At 42.4% G+C, this 19,417-nt stretch overlaps 1 protein-coding gene and 1 long non-coding RNA gene across 3 annotated transcripts in view; one reads left to right on the top strand and one right to left on the bottom strand.

Annotated features, from left to right (window-relative positions):
* Positions 1 to 2,528: 2,528 nt before the first annotated feature.
* LOC121514608 lies at positions 2,529 to 9,707 on the top strand. The gene is made up of 3 exons (XR_005992315.1): positions 2,529 to 2,922; positions 3,014 to 3,058; positions 8,838 to 9,707. It is a non-coding gene; the product is annotated as an uncharacterized LOC121514608 (long non-coding RNA).
* A 234-nt stretch (positions 9,708 to 9,941) lies between these two features.
* Positions 9,942 to 19,417, bottom strand: part of LOC121514966 (filamin-C-like) — a 28,772-nt gene continuing 19,296 nt past the window's right edge. For both annotated transcript variants that reach the window (XM_041795448.1, XM_041795449.1), the window contains 19 exons: positions 19,308 to 19,331; positions 18,986 to 19,227; positions 18,780 to 18,879; positions 18,544 to 18,684; positions 18,324 to 18,452; positions 18,039 to 18,212; positions 17,755 to 17,919; positions 17,441 to 17,644; positions 17,196 to 17,348; positions 16,978 to 17,100; positions 16,616 to 16,864; positions 16,232 to 16,501; positions 14,817 to 14,954; positions 14,555 to 14,670; positions 13,661 to 13,793; positions 13,357 to 13,533; positions 13,021 to 13,239; positions 12,315 to 12,536; positions 9,942 to 10,597 (listed from right to left, as the gene is read on the bottom strand). In XM_041795448.1, coding sequence (XP_041651382.1) covers positions 10,410 to 10,597; positions 12,315 to 12,536; positions 13,021 to 13,239; positions 13,357 to 13,533; positions 13,661 to 13,793; positions 14,555 to 14,670; positions 14,817 to 14,954; positions 16,232 to 16,501; positions 16,616 to 16,864; positions 16,978 to 17,100; positions 17,196 to 17,348; positions 17,441 to 17,644; positions 17,755 to 17,919; positions 18,039 to 18,212; positions 18,324 to 18,452; positions 18,544 to 18,684; positions 18,780 to 18,879; positions 18,986 to 19,227; positions 19,308 to 19,331 — 3,167 coding nt within the window. In that variant the 3' untranslated portion in view covers positions 9,942 to 10,409. The remainder of the gene's footprint in view (positions 10,598 to 12,314; positions 12,537 to 13,020; positions 13,240 to 13,356; positions 13,534 to 13,660; positions 13,794 to 14,554; positions 14,671 to 14,816; positions 14,955 to 16,231; positions 16,502 to 16,615; positions 16,865 to 16,977; positions 17,101 to 17,195; positions 17,349 to 17,440; positions 17,645 to 17,754; positions 17,920 to 18,038; positions 18,213 to 18,323; positions 18,453 to 18,543; positions 18,685 to 18,779; positions 18,880 to 18,985; positions 19,228 to 19,307; positions 19,332 to 19,417) is intronic.

Here is a 19,417-nt window from a genome sequence, read left to right as displayed (position 1 = left end):
TATCGGACTCATTTGGAGAGAAAAGAGGTAATTGCACTGGAAATAAAGCACGGCAGAATGTTGCACATATATTCATAGCAGCAAGAGGCACTGAAATAGGCTTTTCAGTGCTGGTGATCTATACATAGAGATGGTCTGAGCTGAAGTGTTGCCGGTGAAGAGCACACACCAGCTGTCAGTGTGGGGAAAGAGAAGAAAATAGCTTTCATCATGGAGGGGAGAGGACTGTCGGCCACAGGGAGCCAGAGACTGAATCAGTCATACATTTTCAAATAAAATTCACATGGGTAAACTGGAATTTGACTGCAGGAATCCAGAGTGGTGCGTAATGTAAGCGAACTGCTCATCCTCCCCAGAGAAATCTGCAGATGAACAGAGGACGGCTACAAACAACAAATCCTTTCAGCTCCCAAATTCTGTAGAGTCCAAACCAGATTAACTTAGCTTTGCACCAAGAAGTCGATTAAAATTTAAAGGAAAGGCCTCTCGATTGTTTTACATAACACCAGGGTGCCGGATGTAAGTGAACTAGTGCTGACTCTCTCTATACTTTGGCTGAAACTGGGTAGCTTAATCATTGCCCTGTTGCTTATGTTTTTGTTGATGGACAAAATTATGGGATTTGACTAAGAGGATTAAAATGACAGCAGTTAATGAGACACAGCTGGGACTGGATCACAACAGACAAAATTGTCCCCCCCCCACCCTCCCCCCTTGCATCATTCAAGTAACAAATCCATAAACACATAAACAGACAACACATGCACACATGGGCATACACATCAGCACACAAGCACATATGTTCCCCCTCTGCCTCTCTTTCCTCTTTCTTTGTCTCTCTAGCACACACCTGGGCCAAGAGACAAGCTGCCACTCACTCCTGTATAATGCTTATTGCTTATTACACAAGCTTTATTTTCCCATTGAAGTAAACCAGATTAATTCATGTCTTTTCAGCTGGATTTGAAGTATTTAGTCTAACGGGACACGCTGGCAAGAATAGCATGATTGTAAGCTCTACTTACCCCTCCTCCTTTGGACTAAATGTTATTTACAAAGAGAGGCCCAAAATATGCACATGACAATAAAGCTTCTGATGTTCCTAATGAAATCCAAGGTTGATATCACGTAGCCAAATTGATGCGTGATATTATGTCCTAAAAGTCGCTTAATGTGGCAGGAGAAATAAAAACTGCTTGCATATTTAAAAATGAAATGACAACATATTCTCTCTGAAGTGGAATTAAACCTGATACAAAAGCAAAATTGATCGTTTGCTGCTTATTGCTAGCAGAACAAGCTCTAATCACACACAATCAAATACAAACTTAATGCAGCGTCATGTAAATATTACCTTTTAGAGGTTTAGAGTCCATTTGGGATCTTTAGGTGTAGCCATTTAGTAGTAGTATTTCATGCAGATTTTTTCCACTTACATTTGCCTCTTGTCACCAATTTTTCACACTATTTCACATTTTTGCAACATAATCCTTTTTCGTGACTTTTTATCTGCCCATGTTCTCCACTTTCAACATATTTTTGCTACTTTTAGCCCATTTTTGCTAATTACATATACCATTTCGCTACCTTTTCTGCTCAGTTTGCCACTTTTTAAACCCCTTTTCACCACTTGCTACTTAAGACCTCTTTTTGCCTCTCGAACCATTTTTTGTCACTATTCAATCCTATTTCACCAAATATCTGCCATTTTTGCCATTTTAACCCATTTACACCACCAATTATACCTCTGTTTACCCATTTCTGCCAGTATTAACCCCTTTTCACTACATTTTATGCCATTTTTTCATTTTTAACTGCATTTCCCTGTGTTTTCTACCTTTTATTGCTGCTATATACCCATTTTTGTAACCTGGTTACCTAATTTCATCTCTGTTAAGTATTTTTTTTGCTCATTTTAATCACTATTAAGCCACTTTATGCTTATTTTTGCCTCTTTAATCTCATTTTTGCCTCTTAGTAGTTTTTTTTTTACATCTTTTAACCATTTTTGGTACTTATAAATCCAATTTCACAACCTTTCTTGTCACTTTCAACCCAATTTGCCCCTTTTCAATCTTATTTCAACCATTTTTGACACTTTCTTTTTTTGTTGCCTTGCATAACCAATTTTACCAGTATTAACCCCTTTTCACCACTTTTATGCCCCTTTTAACTGCATTTCACTATGTGTTACAGCTGCTATTGCCACTAGCCTAAATCCTTTTTGTGTAATCTGGCTACCCATTTTCATCTTTTTTTTTTTTTTTTTTTTTGTCTTTTTATGCCACTTTTAACCAATTTTTGCCTCTTCCCACTTGTTTTTTTCTTGATCTACCCATTTTGCCACATTTAACCCTTTTAGCTTCTTTTTAAAGAAAGGGGGTTTGTATTTTGAAGAAGGCTACTACAGCCTAAATGAAAATTAAACATTTCTTTGATGAGAGTACTTATTCTACAGGTTAAAAATAAATAAATCATGGTTATCAAAACCTAACCTTAGAATGGATCATGATTTCGCTCACCTCACCCAGTTTGGCTGGGCCACAGAAAGCTCTCTCCGTTTGGACAGCACGTGCATTTGCGAGGACTCAACGTTCGTCTGGAAGTCACCAGTTAGCATGGTAACTCGTTAAACCGTTACACCAGCTACTTCAGAAACTTAAAATGAGTTTGAATTGAAAGACGACAGGTCGGAGCGGGCTGTTAGAAGCACTTTGTAAACAAGGGTTACAGGTATTGTTGAGAGTTAACACTCCCATCAGGCGAGGTAGCAAGCAGCCTAGCCAGCCAGCTAGCACCAGGAAGTAGTGTAAATTCGTCCATAATAACCTGCGCACCTGTAGCTCAATTAAGACAAGGCGGAAGTAATAACACTCCTCAAATGGGCTTTGAAGGTTATACATCAGAAATGGATAGGAACAGGTAAGCTGTCTTACCTTTATACTTTATACACTTGCCTAACTGAATTTATGGACAGATTCATTGTTGTGTTTTTTCCTTTTTCTTCCTTAAGTGTTGCAGAAAAAGTCTTGCTCTGCTATGAAGAGACCGTCCTTTGGTAAGTAGAGCTTTTTATTTGAAAATTGTAATGTTGACACTAATTTGAGGAAGCCTACCTGCATTTGTGCACTCACTACTGGCATGTTTGTCAGGGTTGTTGCTTGGCCTAGCTAATTAGCCATTTAATGAAGAAGCCTTGGGTTTATAGCAGTGTTGTTTTGATAACTAGTGTTTGCTGTCTCTTCCTCCACTTTTAGCTAACACTTTAAACACACCCTGGCTTTTACAGAGCTGCTATGTGTGTGGCCTGTATTGAGTATTGAAATACATATGAATAAATGTACTAGTTTTCAACTCTTATTACCTTATCTTGTCCTTTCCAACTCATTGTTACTCTGCTCAGGATCAAAACAACATGATTTAAATGAATTCAACATTGATCTGACTGTCAGTATGTTTTGTTGTAAAGGTAGATGCAGGTCTTCAAGTCATTGGGTTCAGTTCTGACAGAACCAACCATTTCCTGTCATGCAGTTCATACTAAAAAGACATGAATAAAAACTAAGCTGGCGACTGCCAAAAGGCCAAACTTGCAAAATCAAAGCAGCTATCCTGAAACCAATGGGTGATTTCATGGTGAAGTCCAGTTCATCTATGCTGAATGAAGGCACCGAGAGTGCTGTGAAGTCAGGGGGAATTGAGAAACTGCACTATGGGTATCCCACTTTTACAATACATGTGATCATTTGAACCTTTTTGATTTGTGTATTGTTCCAAAAGTATCAAAATAAGAGAGTTGGTCATTAGTCTATTTACATACATGGCTGTGACATACAGCTGGTGACTGCATGTACAAGGGCCAAACAATTTGGGAAAATAATAGGGGTTGACAGATTATCAACCTGACTGATTATTTAGGCCTATAGCTGGCATTTGGCTGACTATCCGTATCAGCTTTTTATTTTACTTATAATTGATAAATTCAGTTAATCAAAAGGTGCACTACTTCGGTTCCCCTTTGGCTTCATTTTCACTCTCCAGAGTCTCAACAAAACCCTTTATATGGCACAGTCTGATTGGCTAGATGTCACATGAGTTCTAGCCTACCAGCCCTCAAGCCTGGGTGCCACTGACACAGTGAGCAGCACCACTTCCTGTTTTCCTGCTTCCACTGTTTGCTTTGTGCTGTTTTTCATGCTGATAGAGCTTGGCCTAAATTGTTAGATTGCAAATTTACTTTTGCCACGATAAGTTCATTTTGTACAACATCCAAAAGCCAATATTGATTGACTTGTAGAAAATAACCTAATGCAATTTAGTTTTCAAATGTAGTGACAAAGATTTTATTGGCGATTTTTTTTAAGTTTGTCATCTTGTGTATTTTTCAGCAAATACAAGCAAAAGATCATTCTATATTTCAACCAACACAATATTAGATGGATTACAATAAGGCTGAACAATTAAAAACACACTATTCTGACTAATATTGCTAATTTAGATGAGCTGTTGTATTGAAAGGAATGATCATTTTTATGTCATTCTTATTCTGATTGAGAAAAACTTACAAATAAGGAAGGTAGGATTTTGGAAAATTTTCTGAAAATTCTCTGCCAAGTAAAACTGTAGATATATTTTGCAGTAAAATGATTAAATATGTGATGAGTATTTCTGACTGAACTTCACTTGTAATCGTAAAGCCAGTAATCATTTTATTTTTCTTAGAATATTCAGATTGTAAATTTGCAATAAAAATGTTTGGCATGACCTTTAAGTGTTTACTCTAGCCAGAGCATCATCTCATATTTGTATGTAAATGTCACTATGTGATATTTAAAGCAGTAACTTGAGTATCCTGTAGCTTATGAGGCAGAGCTTGCATTCATTAGATGATCATGTGATTAATTTCCTGTGATGATATCACAATCATTTCATCTCACCGGTGTTGTCATCCAATCTTCGCTGTAAGTCAAATTTTCCATCCTTCCACCTTTATCTTTCTCCTCTTGAGTAATGACATGTCTCCTATCTGATGGTGATATGGGATGTATGGTGTCCATTAAATGTTAATGGCATTCCAGGACAAGATGTCCTCTTGAGCCTGGAGCAACCTCCCGCATATACACTAAAGACAACATGCTTAATTAATTTCATGGGGCCAGAATGGGCCTATATGACACTAATGTGGCCTGAACCTACATGCTAATGTAATATGCATGTTAATAAAGAAGCATCAAGTTTAAAGATTCTAAATAATGTAAGCAGCACATTATTAATCATGACTTTGAGCATGTCTGGAAGACAGAGTGCCTGCTATGCATGCACTCTGATGATGTGTATGAGGGTGTATGTATTTGTCCATTAGTGTGGGCGTTTTAATCTATGTACACCTTGAAACATGGTGATGATGCATTATATTCCACTTTCTCACACAGCAGTCAAAAATGACATTCCCAGCATCGATTGGCTGCGGCGCATAATTGTGATTCGTCTCACTTTTCAATCCTACTGACAGCCCAGCATTCAGTTGCTACACTCAAAAGGGAGTGACTGTACAATAATCAAACTTTGATAAAACTAGCTGTGGCTCTCCCAGGAATTAAAGCGAGCCTTGCTAGTCAGTTGGACACAAAGGAGAAAATGCAGACAGGGATTGGAAATCAGGCGGAGATCACAGCAGCAAGGCTGTGGCTGTGAATTTCACTAGAACATAGTGTGTTGTGGGCTGAGGAGGCAACTATCGAGATCAGAGAGATAACCGTCTGTCTGCAGCTTTCCTATGGTCAAACTGCATGACAGACATGGCATCCTAGCGTGCAGTGCTGCCTGCTTCTATTAAGATCCATCAATTAAGTCCAGCTCTTGTTTAGGCTGTAAACATTCCATCTGCTCTAATATTTGGAAACACGTCCCTCTTTCAAAGCTCAAAGGGACACAGTATTATTTAGCTTGGCCTGATGCTGTGATGAATTAGTGAATTTCTGTGTGTGTGCTCTGAATTCCATTATGCTAATATTAACAGGCGGCCCATCTGCAAGGAGCATCAAATAGGATGTATTTCTGCTCAGCCAAGCTTTTTCTACCCTGTGGAACATAGATTTAACCACCTGTGCACATATTCTAATACAAGATGATTTTCCTAGAAGGACAGTGGCCATGACTGAGGAAATATTCTCTAACAGGAATTGGCATACTCACCCAAATGTGAAAAGCAGTGCAGGTGGTGCCCAATGACCCGCGGGCCCCCATCATCTGTGGGTTAAGGGCTGATTGAGACCAATGACTTTGACTCTTACAGTAAGAGGGAACAAAAAGTTATGCCTCCATTTCAAATCAGCCTGAGTTTCAGCCCACACACCGGACATGCTTCATTGATCTGAGAAATTACAGGATACCACCCCTTCCAATTTCACCATCACTGGACCAGACTGTTGCAGGCTTTTGAAACAATTACCCCAAGGGGACCAAAGTAACCTTGTTTATAGCTCATTGAGCATCCACAGTTCCAATTTAGTGCAGGTAATTACAACATCGTTATCCCCTCCTAAATCTTCACCCAAGGTGTTATCACCAAAGGCTACTTTTGGCTTTGACTTTTGGACACTGATCGAAAGAAACGCGACATCAGTTTGCTCCAGTGTTTCTTGGACAGGCTTATGTTGGATCTCCAGGTGTTGTTGACCCAGCACAGCCCGCTCACCCAAAACACATCAGTCACACTAACACACATCTGTCGCACCGGTCTAACCCACTCCATCACAGCCATGGCTGCTCTCTCCCCTTGAATGTCCCGCCCTGCTTGAAGAGGACAAACAAATCTTGTAATTTGCCTTTAATCTGCAGTCTGCCCTCAGCGTGGGTTACCTTACACTCAGCACATCAAGGACAGGCGCTCCACAGGGGGTCTATCCATTAGCACAGCATTCTGGTACCACCATAGTGTGATAGGGACAGGGCAGAGGGATACGCTCCAATTAGAGACGGAGACATGGGGACTTTGCCCCTGACATGTCCCTGCTGCTCCACAAAAGACGTGCGAGCACACCTTTCTCATACAGAGAGGAGGCTTTTCTTCCTGTCATTTCTCCTGCCTCAGGCTGTTGCTGTTCATTCTCCTCATGAAGCCAAAGCAGTTTGCATCACGCTGTTTTCTTTTTCTGTGTGTGGCACTGCCGTGGTGTGTGAGCCCGCTTGTACGAATGGGCGGTCAAGCCTATGTGTGTGCCTACATGTCCAAGGATGTGGGATCTTGTGTATGTGTGCTTGGGGTGGTGTTTAGCATGCGTCTCTCGTCTGAAGCTTCCATCAACAGAAATCCATCCCTCTTTATAGTGCAGCATGTTCAGCTTGCCTCTACTTGGTTATATAGGTCCAACCAGCTGCATGCTCTATGCATTTGCATGCTGCATGAACACAATCAGCTGACGTCCAGTGGGAACGCTTTCTATCCATTTGTGTTCTTTTTTATCCTGCAACCAATTTGCGGCCATAGTCCATCCGATTTTTAATCAGGATTTGTGTACATGAGAGGTTGGAGACACAGTGGCAAGCATAGCAACAACTCTCTGGTATGAATATTTCATCTTTGTTCTATATGAATAAAACACAACATGGTCCTGATTGAACCTCAGGACGACGTACCTTTCACTGATCCCGTGTGTATCTGTCCGTTCTAAAGGAGGGAGATGAGCACTCAGATATGAATGAGCTTTTCCATTATAAGGCGCCTCCCATTGAATCTAAACTTCACCAACAGCCTGCAAACGCAATTCCAGCCTTTCCCATAAACACAGAAAAATCTAGTGTATTTGCTTGATTATGCGGTGTATCAACTATGCATGAAGCAATTACATAGCAGGGCCTTGGGGCTCGGATGGAAACCAAATGGATGAATTCCTACAACGATCCTTCCCTCCTCTCCTCTCTACATGTCCATTCATTAATCCAGCCTGGCTGCCATTTGTCTGTGCAAACATTCATTTAGCTGTTTGTTTGCCTGCTCGCTCACCCATGGAAGTTTTTTTTAATCTGCTTCAAGAAACACCAATGTCTCATGACCAATCTATTGGGATTTCCATCAGAGCCGATGAGATGGGCTGCATTGATAAAGAAAAGGTCAAAGGTAGAAGAAGCGGGGGCCCGGGGAAAAGGCGTGTGGTGAGGGAAGATGAGGAATAAAGCAGTGGATCTGCCGAGGCTTAGATTGATTGGAATTTAGAGAGAGGGAGGAAAAAATTAAATTGGGGGGGGGTGGGTGAGAGTGAGCAGGAGTCAGCATGATCGAAGCCAGAAAGAGAATGAGATTTCTGCCCTAAGAGCACCAACTTCAACAGCTTTTGGGGGCATGCCTTTGCACAGTTTTACTCTTAACATAATCCAGATTTCTGAAAGAGTGTGCGAGTAAGAGGGAGAATGGGATGAGAAGATGTAAAGGAGACAGAAGATCCGCAGCACACATTCCCCCCATTGATCCCTCCTTAGAAGGGTATTAGAAAGCCATCACCCATTTCACTAAGTTCAACATGGCTGATGGCTTTTAGGGCTTTTAAGCTATGCACAGATTTAGCATTGTGGAAATGAATCTGGAGCACTGATTGACTCTTTTATTTTTGAGTTGTATTAAATGCACTTTTGTTTTTTTTTTTGTGAGTGCCTTCCTCCCACTCTTCTATGTGTATTCTTTTAATCTGGTTCTCTTCCTCTAATCCACCTTTTTCTCCCTCTTCCTCCCAAATTCTCCCATCCTCTCTGCTCTGTACTCCCCCCTCTTTTCTATCTCCTCCCCTCCCTCTCCCTCTCCCTCTCTCTGCTTTCTTGCTTGATCGCTGCTGTCTGCAAAGCGACGAGCTGCATCTTCCACGCGGTTGTGATTCACTTGGCAGCCGCTCCAGATAAACATGTTGTGGTGGACAGACGCCTGGGTCCCGGTCCGGAGGAGCGGGACGGGGGAGGACAGACTGACGTGGGTGGGTCCCGGCCCTGGTCCCAACGTCATCACGGGCAGCAGTGGGCAGCGCCAGCCACTTGGCCAGATGGTCCTGGAGTCGATCTCTCGCCACTGTTCATCAAACACACCCGCTCGCTCTGTCTTTCCTCGCCATGGCCCCTAGCATCATGTCACAGTGGAACCAGAGAAAATTAGCACCTAATTATAGGCTCCTCTCTGTGAAGGATGGTGCTGGTGGTGTGTGTCAGCTTGTGGAGGCTGGGTGGTTGACTCACTGTGGGGACCCGGGATTGCAGACCACGCAGAGGACATACAGAACACACACGCAGGCCACGGAGGCGAACACACATATGCAGAGGAACACACACCAGTAAAAGGCTAAGACTCCCTTCGTTCAGGATGATTTGAGCCTCAGCAGGGTCTGCCCCCCTCCCCTGCCTGTGAGGATGCCACAACAGAAACCACTTGTGTTCCATCGCTGATCCAACAGGATTAATTACACACACAATTGAAGCTGATTCCTCGGGTTTCTTTGCTCCGCAGGCTCCCTTGTGTAAAGGATGTGTAGTTAATCTACGCTGGGAACAATGGAGATTTTGTTCTGGTGTGTTTTAGTTAAGTTGTGTCTACAGAGGAGCTTGACTTTGCTGCCATCTTGTGATTGCATCTGGACAAATACAGGATGTAAATGGGTAACCTGGTTTGCTTTGTAGGTGCAGTACTTAGAATTTGTGTTAAGTCACTGTTGAAGGTAAATAAAGGACTGTAGAGGAGTTATCATCTGAAGCTGTCTTGAGGTTTCTGAAATATCCATTGAGTACTGGTCAGATACTTCACAGAGAGCCTGACAAAAATATACTGACAGCAGCTCAGACAAGGAAGCAGCAGTGGTCTGAAAATAACTGCATGATAAAGCCATGAAAACCTGAAAATAGGATTTTTTTCCCTGCTGAACTCGTGAAGGGTCTACAAACACTTTGAGAAATAAAGTCAGTCATTTTTGTCTGAAAAGTTAGCAATAAAATCTTTATTAGGGCTGCAAAGACTTACCAAAAATAGGTTAATATAACAAAAAAGAAGTCAATTTCCCATTCTTAAACCATACAAAACCATATAGCATCACACTAAACATTGCTGATTACTCCAACATTCATATATTATGCCATTCCTTTACAACACAAGAACAGTTTTAAGGAAATTTTATGGACCGAGCAAAACATTAAACCGTCACATCACTCTGAATGTGTTCTATCTGGAGTTAATACAAAACATTGGCACATCAGGTATTTTTTGATCTACAAAACAGTTAGCAGATGTCCTTGCAGGTTTTTAGTGCATGTTGAGTATACTGAAATGCGCTGAAGAGCAGCGCCAGAAGAGGAGTTGTGGGCAGTTTGATTGACGTGATGAGACAAGAGTGGCGGGTCCGTGTAGGAGAAGGGCTGGCACATTGGTCCAGTTTATTTTAAGGAGCGACCACTTTGTAAGGGCTCCCGGGGATGTTGTCGTCGCCCCATTTGACAATGACGGTGTAGCTGCCCTTGTCCTTGACGGTGTAGGTGACGTTGTAGAGCTTGTTGCCCATGTGCTTGACATACACATCCTCACAGGGGGCGTGGGGCCCATGCACACCCACCATTAGCATGTTGGTACCTGTAGCAGGAGCAATAAAGGGACAATTAATAGTTGAACTTTGCAGTCTTTATTGAAATCTTGAAATAATTTTTAGAAACTGTTTGATTTGTGAAAGAAATGAATGCAAAGAGATGTATTTTATGATCCTGACTTTTAGATTAAGTGTTTAAACAAATGCTGCCCTGCTAAACCAGTGATATATCCATTGCATGGATAAATTTCACATTCATATGGGAAACCTCCCACACAAACTTTTCAAAGAATTGTCAGAAAATGATTAGACAAACATTCTGTCGGTCACTTTCAATACAGGCCAGTGGAGAGACACTCCTCCCCAAAGCTGGTTTGGAGACGTGCAGAACATCTTCTCTGCCAAGACAAGCTTTTAATGTGGCTCTTTGCTTTTGTTTTAATATAGAAATATTGTCCACTGCCGCTATACTACAGCTACATCCGTGCTAGCAGCTATCACAGCATTAGCTGTTGTGTACACTGGCCAACCCCACCCATAACAATCACAAACCCACGTTGAAACAGACTGGAACCAGAGTGAAAACATCTTTTTCTGGCATGAAAAGCATTCAGCATTCCTTTTGCTCTTTATTCACCACACTGGCGGCAGCCATTGCTATCAGCTTTCAGTACATCCGTACATCCTTCTAGCTACTGCCTCGTTCTCCTCAAATGACACCAACTGGTGCATGCCATTTTCAATTCTTCATAAACGTGGATTTGAGCTTTGCAAAATTGATTTGCCTGATGACTGTCTGGCAAATCCATCTGCTTTGCAAGGTTAACACCAGTATGATCTGAACCCAGACATACGTAGAGGTAGGAGATGACTGTACTATTTAACACTGTTGTACATGAAGAAACATGCAGGAGCGCATGTACAAAATGACTCACTGAAGTCCATGGATCTCTAGTTAATGCAATGGTATTTTCAATTTTTAGGGAGTTCCAGTTAAGATGCTTTCTCTGTTCAAGTAAAACTAGTTAAAGTTAACAGAGATTTTCTCAACAAACTGTTCTTTTTGTTCTGTGTAATTTAAATAGCAACCTTAGAAATGTTCTTAAGAAGTGAAATGAGACTCTCAAAGGAGCAGCAGTGCCCTTATCAATCACTGTGGGAGAAATAAGACTCTATGGTGAGTTATTACCCAGCTGCTTCCCTTTACTGTAGCTCAAAGTAAGCAATTAATGTGATTTTTAATACAAAATCTTAAGACTTTTATAACTTTTTGGACCATAATTTCATTACGATCTGACATCTCTAATTTCTATACAGAAAATAGATTGAATCATAGCTTGAAATATCCCTCAAAGTGACAAACCCACTGACTTATCCATTAATTCCACAGTTCACTGAGCTCTAACTCTTAGCTTTGGTTTCTTTCAACTTGAATTTATCTCTGCTTGTTGTCTCTTTTTCAGTATCAGCGGGCATTTCTTATCAGTGTTACAGCTTTGGTTAGACATATTCAACCTAACAACCACAATAAGCCACATAATATTGGCAGCCAGATAAAGACAAACAAACTAAAAGGAGGAGAGCTGGTGCTGGTCTTGGTCAGCTAATCAGAAACATGACTTGAAATGAATGCTTGTTAAATCTTCACTACATAGCTTTAAGAGGTGATAAACCACAGTTTATAACTTTAATCTTTGGTGTCTAGATTATGTTTCACTCTGTAGATTTCATTTCCGTATGTCTTTCAGGTGGTGACAGTCTCACCTGCTTTGCTGCAGTCCACTGAAAAGTTGTTTTTCTGTCCAACCAAAGCCTTGGACAGGCCTGCTCCACGACAAACCACCTTGCTGGCATCAGATGCCAGTTTTGTTGAAGTGGTGGAGGAAGAGGAGCTGTAGGCTCCGCCCACTTTAGAGGTTTTGGTGACTGTTTCGACTAAAACAGAGGAGGTCTCATGGAGGCTGTGTCCCCCTGATAGCCGGGCGCCTGTCCGAGAGGGAGAAACAGAGAGAACTAGAGGTTATCTTATGTCATCATGGCTCAGTCGAGACTTTATATAACACACTTAGAATCGACAAAGATACGAGAGAAGCAATCATGCTGCTGAGGAGGATGGTTCCTCTTCAAAGAGAATTACAAGAAAGCAAACCACTGCAAAAGATCCAATAAGGAACCCGTTTCAATCTCTTTGAACTAAGTAAACTTCCAGGACTAATTCTCCAAACTGTTCTTATGTCAAAATTATTTTTTAAAAGCTGCACTTAGATGCACCAAGTAGTGGCAGGACTATATCTGTGCAGTGCCAGAGACGCTGAGCTTTTATGTAAGATGTACTCTAAGCAGTATGAACAATGATGACATAACATTTCCCTGACTTCCACCCCGTTTTCAGAAGAATACTTGTTTCATAATCGAGACACTTGTCATCTGAGAACGACAGATCAGATGGGAGAATGACTGTCGAGCAGACCTGTGATTTTAGCTTTGAAAGGGCTGCCCACGATGTGCTGTGGCCCTCCGTATTTAATTGTGATGAGATAGTTGCCGGGTGCCATGGGTGTGTAGTTGATCTTGTAGCCCTCAGGACACTCCCGACAGTCCATCTTGACCTTGGATGGCCCGTCGATGTTGACAGATAGGGTGCCAGAGCCTGCATTACAGGTTTTGACTACAAACTCCAAAGGTACACCTGGAGGAGAGGGCAAAGAAAATGAAAGTCTGTATTTCCTGACCTTGGTTGCCAGGGAATCTATGCTTAATGTTGAGAAAATGTGGTATGTGTTATTACAGGTGGTGCCATCATTACCTGTAGTTCCTCCCTGCAGTCCAGGGCCATGTGCTGTCACCATGCCTGGGTCTGCTATCAGCCCCAGGTCTCCCACTCGCACCTTGAAAGGACTTCCAGGAATGTGGCATCCATTGAACTTGACATCTATGGAGTGAACACCGTTCTCCCGTGGAATGAAGCGGATTGCATTTTTGTCTGTACACAACACAAGCAGGAATGTCATTGATGTGTTTTTCATATATGATGTCTGTAGATGTAAAAAAGGCTGAGCTCTCTTTCTTCATAAGTTGACTTTGTACTACAAAGAAAGGTTTATGCATACCGCTGTCAAGATCAGTGACATAGCATTCCTCAGTAGAGCCAGAGGGGGAGTGGACTTTGGCGTCAACCACACCTCGAGCACCGTTGCGCTGCACCATAAAGGATGCCTCTTGGTTTACCTTCAAATCCTTCTCCTACAAAAGATAAGGTAGAATATGTTTAGAATATATCTGTTATGTGTGTGTGCCCGAAACCCCAGGGACAGAGTGTGTCTGACAAGTGTGTGACTCATGCCTGAACGAGAATAGCTTGAGCGCTGGGGTGTGAGAGGCAGAGGGGTCAGAGGTTACAGCGAGGCGTTTAGTGTTTTTGCCCCACAGGCGGACAAGCGGTCCTACCAGACATGAGAGCTAGCGTGACATTTTAAACGTTTGTCTGATATTGCACTTCACCTGGCTTCTGGTGGTGCAGAAAGCTCTCTGAAGTGGCATTTCAGTTAGCTTAAAATGCATGTTTTTAGCATTGTTGACAGCTGTAATGGAAACTGAAAGCAAATAAAACAAGCATCCATGAAGTGAAGAGACCAATATTTTTTGGTTTTCTTTATCTCCAGTTCCCTCTTTTCCTCTTTTCTTTCCTCTCAGACAGAAACACAGTCTGACTGCTCACACATAGCACAGCTTGTGTTGCCCCACATTAGCGAGGGACAGTTAATCCAGCCCTTCATCACTGGCCAGCATCACAGTATTATAGTCATGGATACTGCTCCAACACTGGCATTCAATTACACTTCAAGGGCAAAGTGCTATCAGACAGAAATATCTACCATCACTCATACATTATGTTGCATGCAGTCTGTTATTTAGCACTGGTAGATTGTATGCATGTGTTGTGTCTGATTGTTTCAAGCATCAAATTAAAATGGATTTTGTCAGCTCTGTATGCGTGATAATACCTGGAGGCTTGTGACGGTGAGCCTGCGGGCCTCATCTGACAGTGTAGCAATCGGAACGATGAATGGGCTGTCGGGGATGTGCTCATTGTTGAATTTGATTGACACTTCGTAGTCACCTAGGGAGCAGACGGGTTATTTAGTTACACTATCAAATATGGAGGAAGTAGTGGGAAAATGGCTGAAAAGTTTAGCAAAAAAAGAAAAAGTCATAAAAAGTTCCAAAAGGGAAGATTTTCACTCTTTTGAGTGATTACAGTCCCACCTGGTTCTTTAACAATGTAGGAGACGCCACAGGATCCATCTTTCCTGTCCTCAAAAGAGATTTCAGCCTTGCTTGGACCCTCAACTGCAATGGACAAACCACCAGCCCCTGCTTCTCTCGTCCAGATGCTAAACTCAGCTGTAGAGGATGAGATAACGTTTTATTAGCCATATGCATCTCAAGTATTTCCAAGTTAATGTCTTAAGCAGGGCTGGAAATGAACTTTTCTGCCTACCTGCCACTGTGGTTGGTGGATTAAAAAAGCTGCCAGTCACTTACTTTTTACCAGCCACTTTTTAACCATTAATATAGTGAAATAAGGTATGATATAATAATCAAGGCTCATAGTATTCCACTTAAAGGCTATTCAATAAAGTGAAATGTTTCAGTGGCATTTACCTGCATTATAAGTCAAACTATCCTTGGCTCAAGATGAGCAAAACATCAGTTTATAGACACCTTTAGCAGGTACACCAGCTGCAGTACTACTCATATGAGTCAAACCATCCCAGCACACAGCTGACTGTAAACCAGTGACCATTATGATATCAAAGTTAGTAAATCCAGTCCAGTTTAGGTTAAGATAAGGTTAAAGGTTGGATGGCTAGTTAATAGCTGACGAGGCAAATAGCCAGTAATTTCAAGGATTTTAAGGAGGCCAGTAAGATTTTAGGGTGGCCCTGGCTATCTCTGGCTCCACCCTGGTCAGAATGAGAATGATGTGCCATTCGCAAGAGAATTTAGATAAAATAAATAAAAAAAGCACATCAATAAATTGTCCAATCAAAATTTTTGTTTACAGAATAAGCACGTTAGCATTGCCTACTGCTGAAACTAAAAAATACACTAATCCAAATAAATTCATACTGTCTTCTTATACGATAACTTTTTCTGTTTCCTTATTGATAGACGAGTATAGTTTTGTGCTACCATCCCAGCCAAGCCCCCAAGATAACAAAACTATGCCCATCTATCGATAAGAAAACAGATAAAATACACACTAAGGCCAAGTATGAGCTTCATGTTCTAATAAGGGCCATTTTCATATAAGTTTCTAGAATTTGCTGCAGGCCAATTAGAAATAGGCCAAGGGCTGAATTTGGCCCCAGGGCCATAGTTTGGAAACCCCTGGTATGGCTTTTTGGTCAGTGAACATGTAGGTCTGCTTGGTTTTGATCATAAAGCCAGTAGGAATTAGCAGAAAACAGGGACTCAATTTATGGCATTTACAGCCACAAAATCATTGTGTTACATTACTGTTATTTATCTGCCAGGCTGAGCAAATTCCCCTGTCACTGCTCAAAAATACCTGCATTTGGCTGGTGATGGGTGCTAATTTCCCACCCTGGTCTTAAGTAAAATTTTCAGAAATAACCATTCTTCCCAGATTGTTCAACTCCACGTAGTCAACTCACAGGGTGCTGCTGCCACGCCTCTCTCCAGGCCAGGTCCTCCTGCGCGGACCTTGTGTGCTCCTCCCTCCCCCATGGGTCCCACAGTAAACTGGAAGGGACTCCCAGGCACATGCTGGCCTCTGTACTTGACGTTGACAGTGTGAGGTCCGATTTCCTGTGGGATGAAGCGCACACTGTAGGTGCTGCTCCCTCCGTCAACTATGTCGGCGTCCATTGTTTTCCCGCTGGGGCTCGTCACCTGAGCTGTCATAGCCTGAGAGCCACTCTCAACTGGATAATGCAAAGCAGCACAGAGGATGTACTCAGCTACAATCAAGACTTTGGCAGCGAGAATGCATCAATTTTCTCACATTTTCAGTATTGGATTGAATTTCAGACTCTCACCCTCAGGTCTGGCGGTGATGCCAGCGAAGCTGCTGAGGCTCTCTCTGCCCAGAAAATCTCCAAACACATCTCTGAAGGGGCTTCCTCCTCCGCCCACCTGGGTGCTCTCCTCCACTCGTACCTCCCTTTTGGTCTCTCCGCCGCGTGTTTTGCTGATCTCTGTGCGCTCAGTGCGGGTGTAGGTGTGGCTGCTGCGGGTGAACGTTCTGGTCAGCCTCTCCTGAGCTGAAACCATCTGGAACCAGTTTCCTAGAGAGGGAGAAAGCAATGAGAATATAAATGTGAGTCTTCAGCCGTTTCATTTATTTGAGGATGGATGAACACTGCCCTTTTAACTACTTCTGTCTGGCTTATATACTTACCTGGGATCTTGAGGTTAAGGCCACACGTGCTACCCACTGAGGCAAGAGAAGACGCTTGTCTCTTTCTGGTTATACTCTCCTTTATCCTTCCTTCTCCAGTCACCTTCACTGTGAAAGGACTTCCTGTAAAGCAGGGAGATATTTACATTTAACAAAATATAAGTTTATGGGAAGGCTTTTATTTTCTTTGAATGTTTAAGAATGTAAAAGATTCTTACCTGGGATGTGCTTCTCAGCAAACTTGATGTTAACTGTGTAATTCCCAGGTTCTGTTGGACAGTAGGTCACTCTGCATGTCCCATCCTCCATGTCTTCACAGTTGATATCCACTTTGCTCGGGCCCTCAATCGACAATGCCAAACCTCCATAACCTATGTAAAATGTAAAGATGTATAAACCAGTTGCTGCCTTTGTATTTTTACTAACTTTTCTAACAGTGAAACATACTGTTGCTAAAGCTCACCTGCATTTCTGGTATCCACAAAAAACTCAGCCATTTCAAAAGTATGGGCCTCCACCAGGCCTTTACCGAAAGCCTTGACTCTACTGGCCTCGCCGATCTCTGACTGGCCGACCATGATCTTAAAGGGGCTGTTTGCCACGTGCATCCCATTTTTTCTCACGCTCACTTCATGCTCACCAACTTCTTTAGGGGTGAAAGAGATACCTGGAAGAAGAAAAAAGTAAGGCAAAAAATGAAACCAAATATATATCTAACAGTTTCTTATCTGTTCTGTGTTTACTGATATGTTGTGAATCTGGAATATAATATCTCACCGAGGTGTCTGTTGGGCAGTCTCTTGAGCAGGCAGGGCTCCTCATTGCCTGATGGAGCTCTGATACTGGCAGATAGAGAACTCAGATCAGTCTCTGCGATCTTCAGGGACACGTCAGCCGCTGTGCCGACGTTCAGCTGGGATGTTCTGGTTATGGAGTCGTCCCCTATACATAAAAAGGCAATTTTGATGTTTGTCCCCCGTAAAACCTGATTTATAATGTAGACATCACCTATAAATATGCATCACCAGTATAAAGACGCCTGGAATGATTTATTTCCCAACCTGTAATCTTAGCAGTAAAGGGACTGCCAGGAATGTGCTTGTTGTCAAACTTGACGATGATGTTGTAATCCCCAGGAGCTGTGGGCAGGTACGACACAGTGCAGGTTCCATCTTTATTGTCCTTACAGGTGATCTCAGCCTTAGAGGGACCTTCTACTGCCAGAGACAAACCACCTGAGGGGGGAAACATGCACAGATCTCACTTTTGTAGTTTGTGTGGACAGCAGTTTGCAAAGAATCGACTTTGCGATGTCAAATACTGCTGCAGAAGTTAAGGTTTGTTACCTTCCCCTGCATTCTTGGTGACCACAGTGAAAGTGGCAGCTTTGTTGACCATGCCATAACTCAGACCGGGACCATAAGCAGTCACCACTCCACTGTTTACAGCATCCACAAAGAACTGCAGAGGGCTCCCTATGGGTGACAGGAAAAAAAAGTGTAAGGGCTCAGAACTTTGTGAACAATTTCAAATCACTTCCCACCCCTCTACTTTGTCTTTTCCGACCTGGAATGTGGTTGCCATCATATTTGATGTCCATCTCATGCAGGCCTCTCTCTGTGGGCTGGTACTTAATAGTAATGGTGCCATCCTTATTATCGGTGATATGCGGACGAGCAGTCTTCCCTGAAGGCATCCGCACCTCACCTGGAAATGACAGCAGTTTGGTTAAACTTCATGGACCTAAATAAGACATTTTGTGGGAGTGAGTGTTATTTCTGTTTGAGCGGAGTTTGTCACACCTGTGATTTCTCCTTGCTGTGGCATGAAAGGGACGAGGAAGTTAACAGGACGGAAGAGAGGATCCACAGTATCGCTGGGGACAACCGGCTCATTTGTGGCCTGTCAATATAAAGGAAAGAGAAACTGTTAGTTTCTTACCAGGAAATGACAGAACAAGAGTGTACTTCTCACAAACCAACAGCCATTTAAATTCTCCTATACTTACCACCACATGGAAGGGGCTCTTAGGGATGTTCTGTCCCCCAAAGCGGATGGTAATAACATATTTCCCAGGTTCAGGGGCGGTGTAGTAAATGTCAAAGGTCCCATCATGATTCTCCACCACATCCATGTCTACCTCCATCCCCTGTGGGGTGAGCACCTTGCAGGTCACCTTGCCTTTCCCAGCAGCCTTTGCATCCACAGTGATTACTGTATCCTCTGAGGTCTGCAGCTTCTGAAGACTCGCTGTTAAGGAGAGAATATAAAGGATAGTCAGTGCTACATAAATGCATAGAGAATAAGATTTTTAGCAGATAATTACTCACACACGCCGTGTCCTCCGATGGAAACTGGAAAAAGAAAATGCAGATTTCAATAAAAATCTTACACTGTGTTTCTGTTTACAGATTATTTATGGATGTATGCTGGTTTTCTT

Source organism: Cheilinus undulatus, linkage group 9 (genome assembly GCF_018320785.1).
Source record: "Cheilinus undulatus linkage group 9, ASM1832078v1, whole genome shotgun sequence".
Taxonomy (NCBI): domain Eukaryota; kingdom Metazoa; phylum Chordata; class Actinopteri; order Labriformes; family Labridae; genus Cheilinus; species Cheilinus undulatus.
Note: the sequence above shows the minus strand (reverse complement) of the source record. Positions and strands in the feature narration are given on the sequence as shown.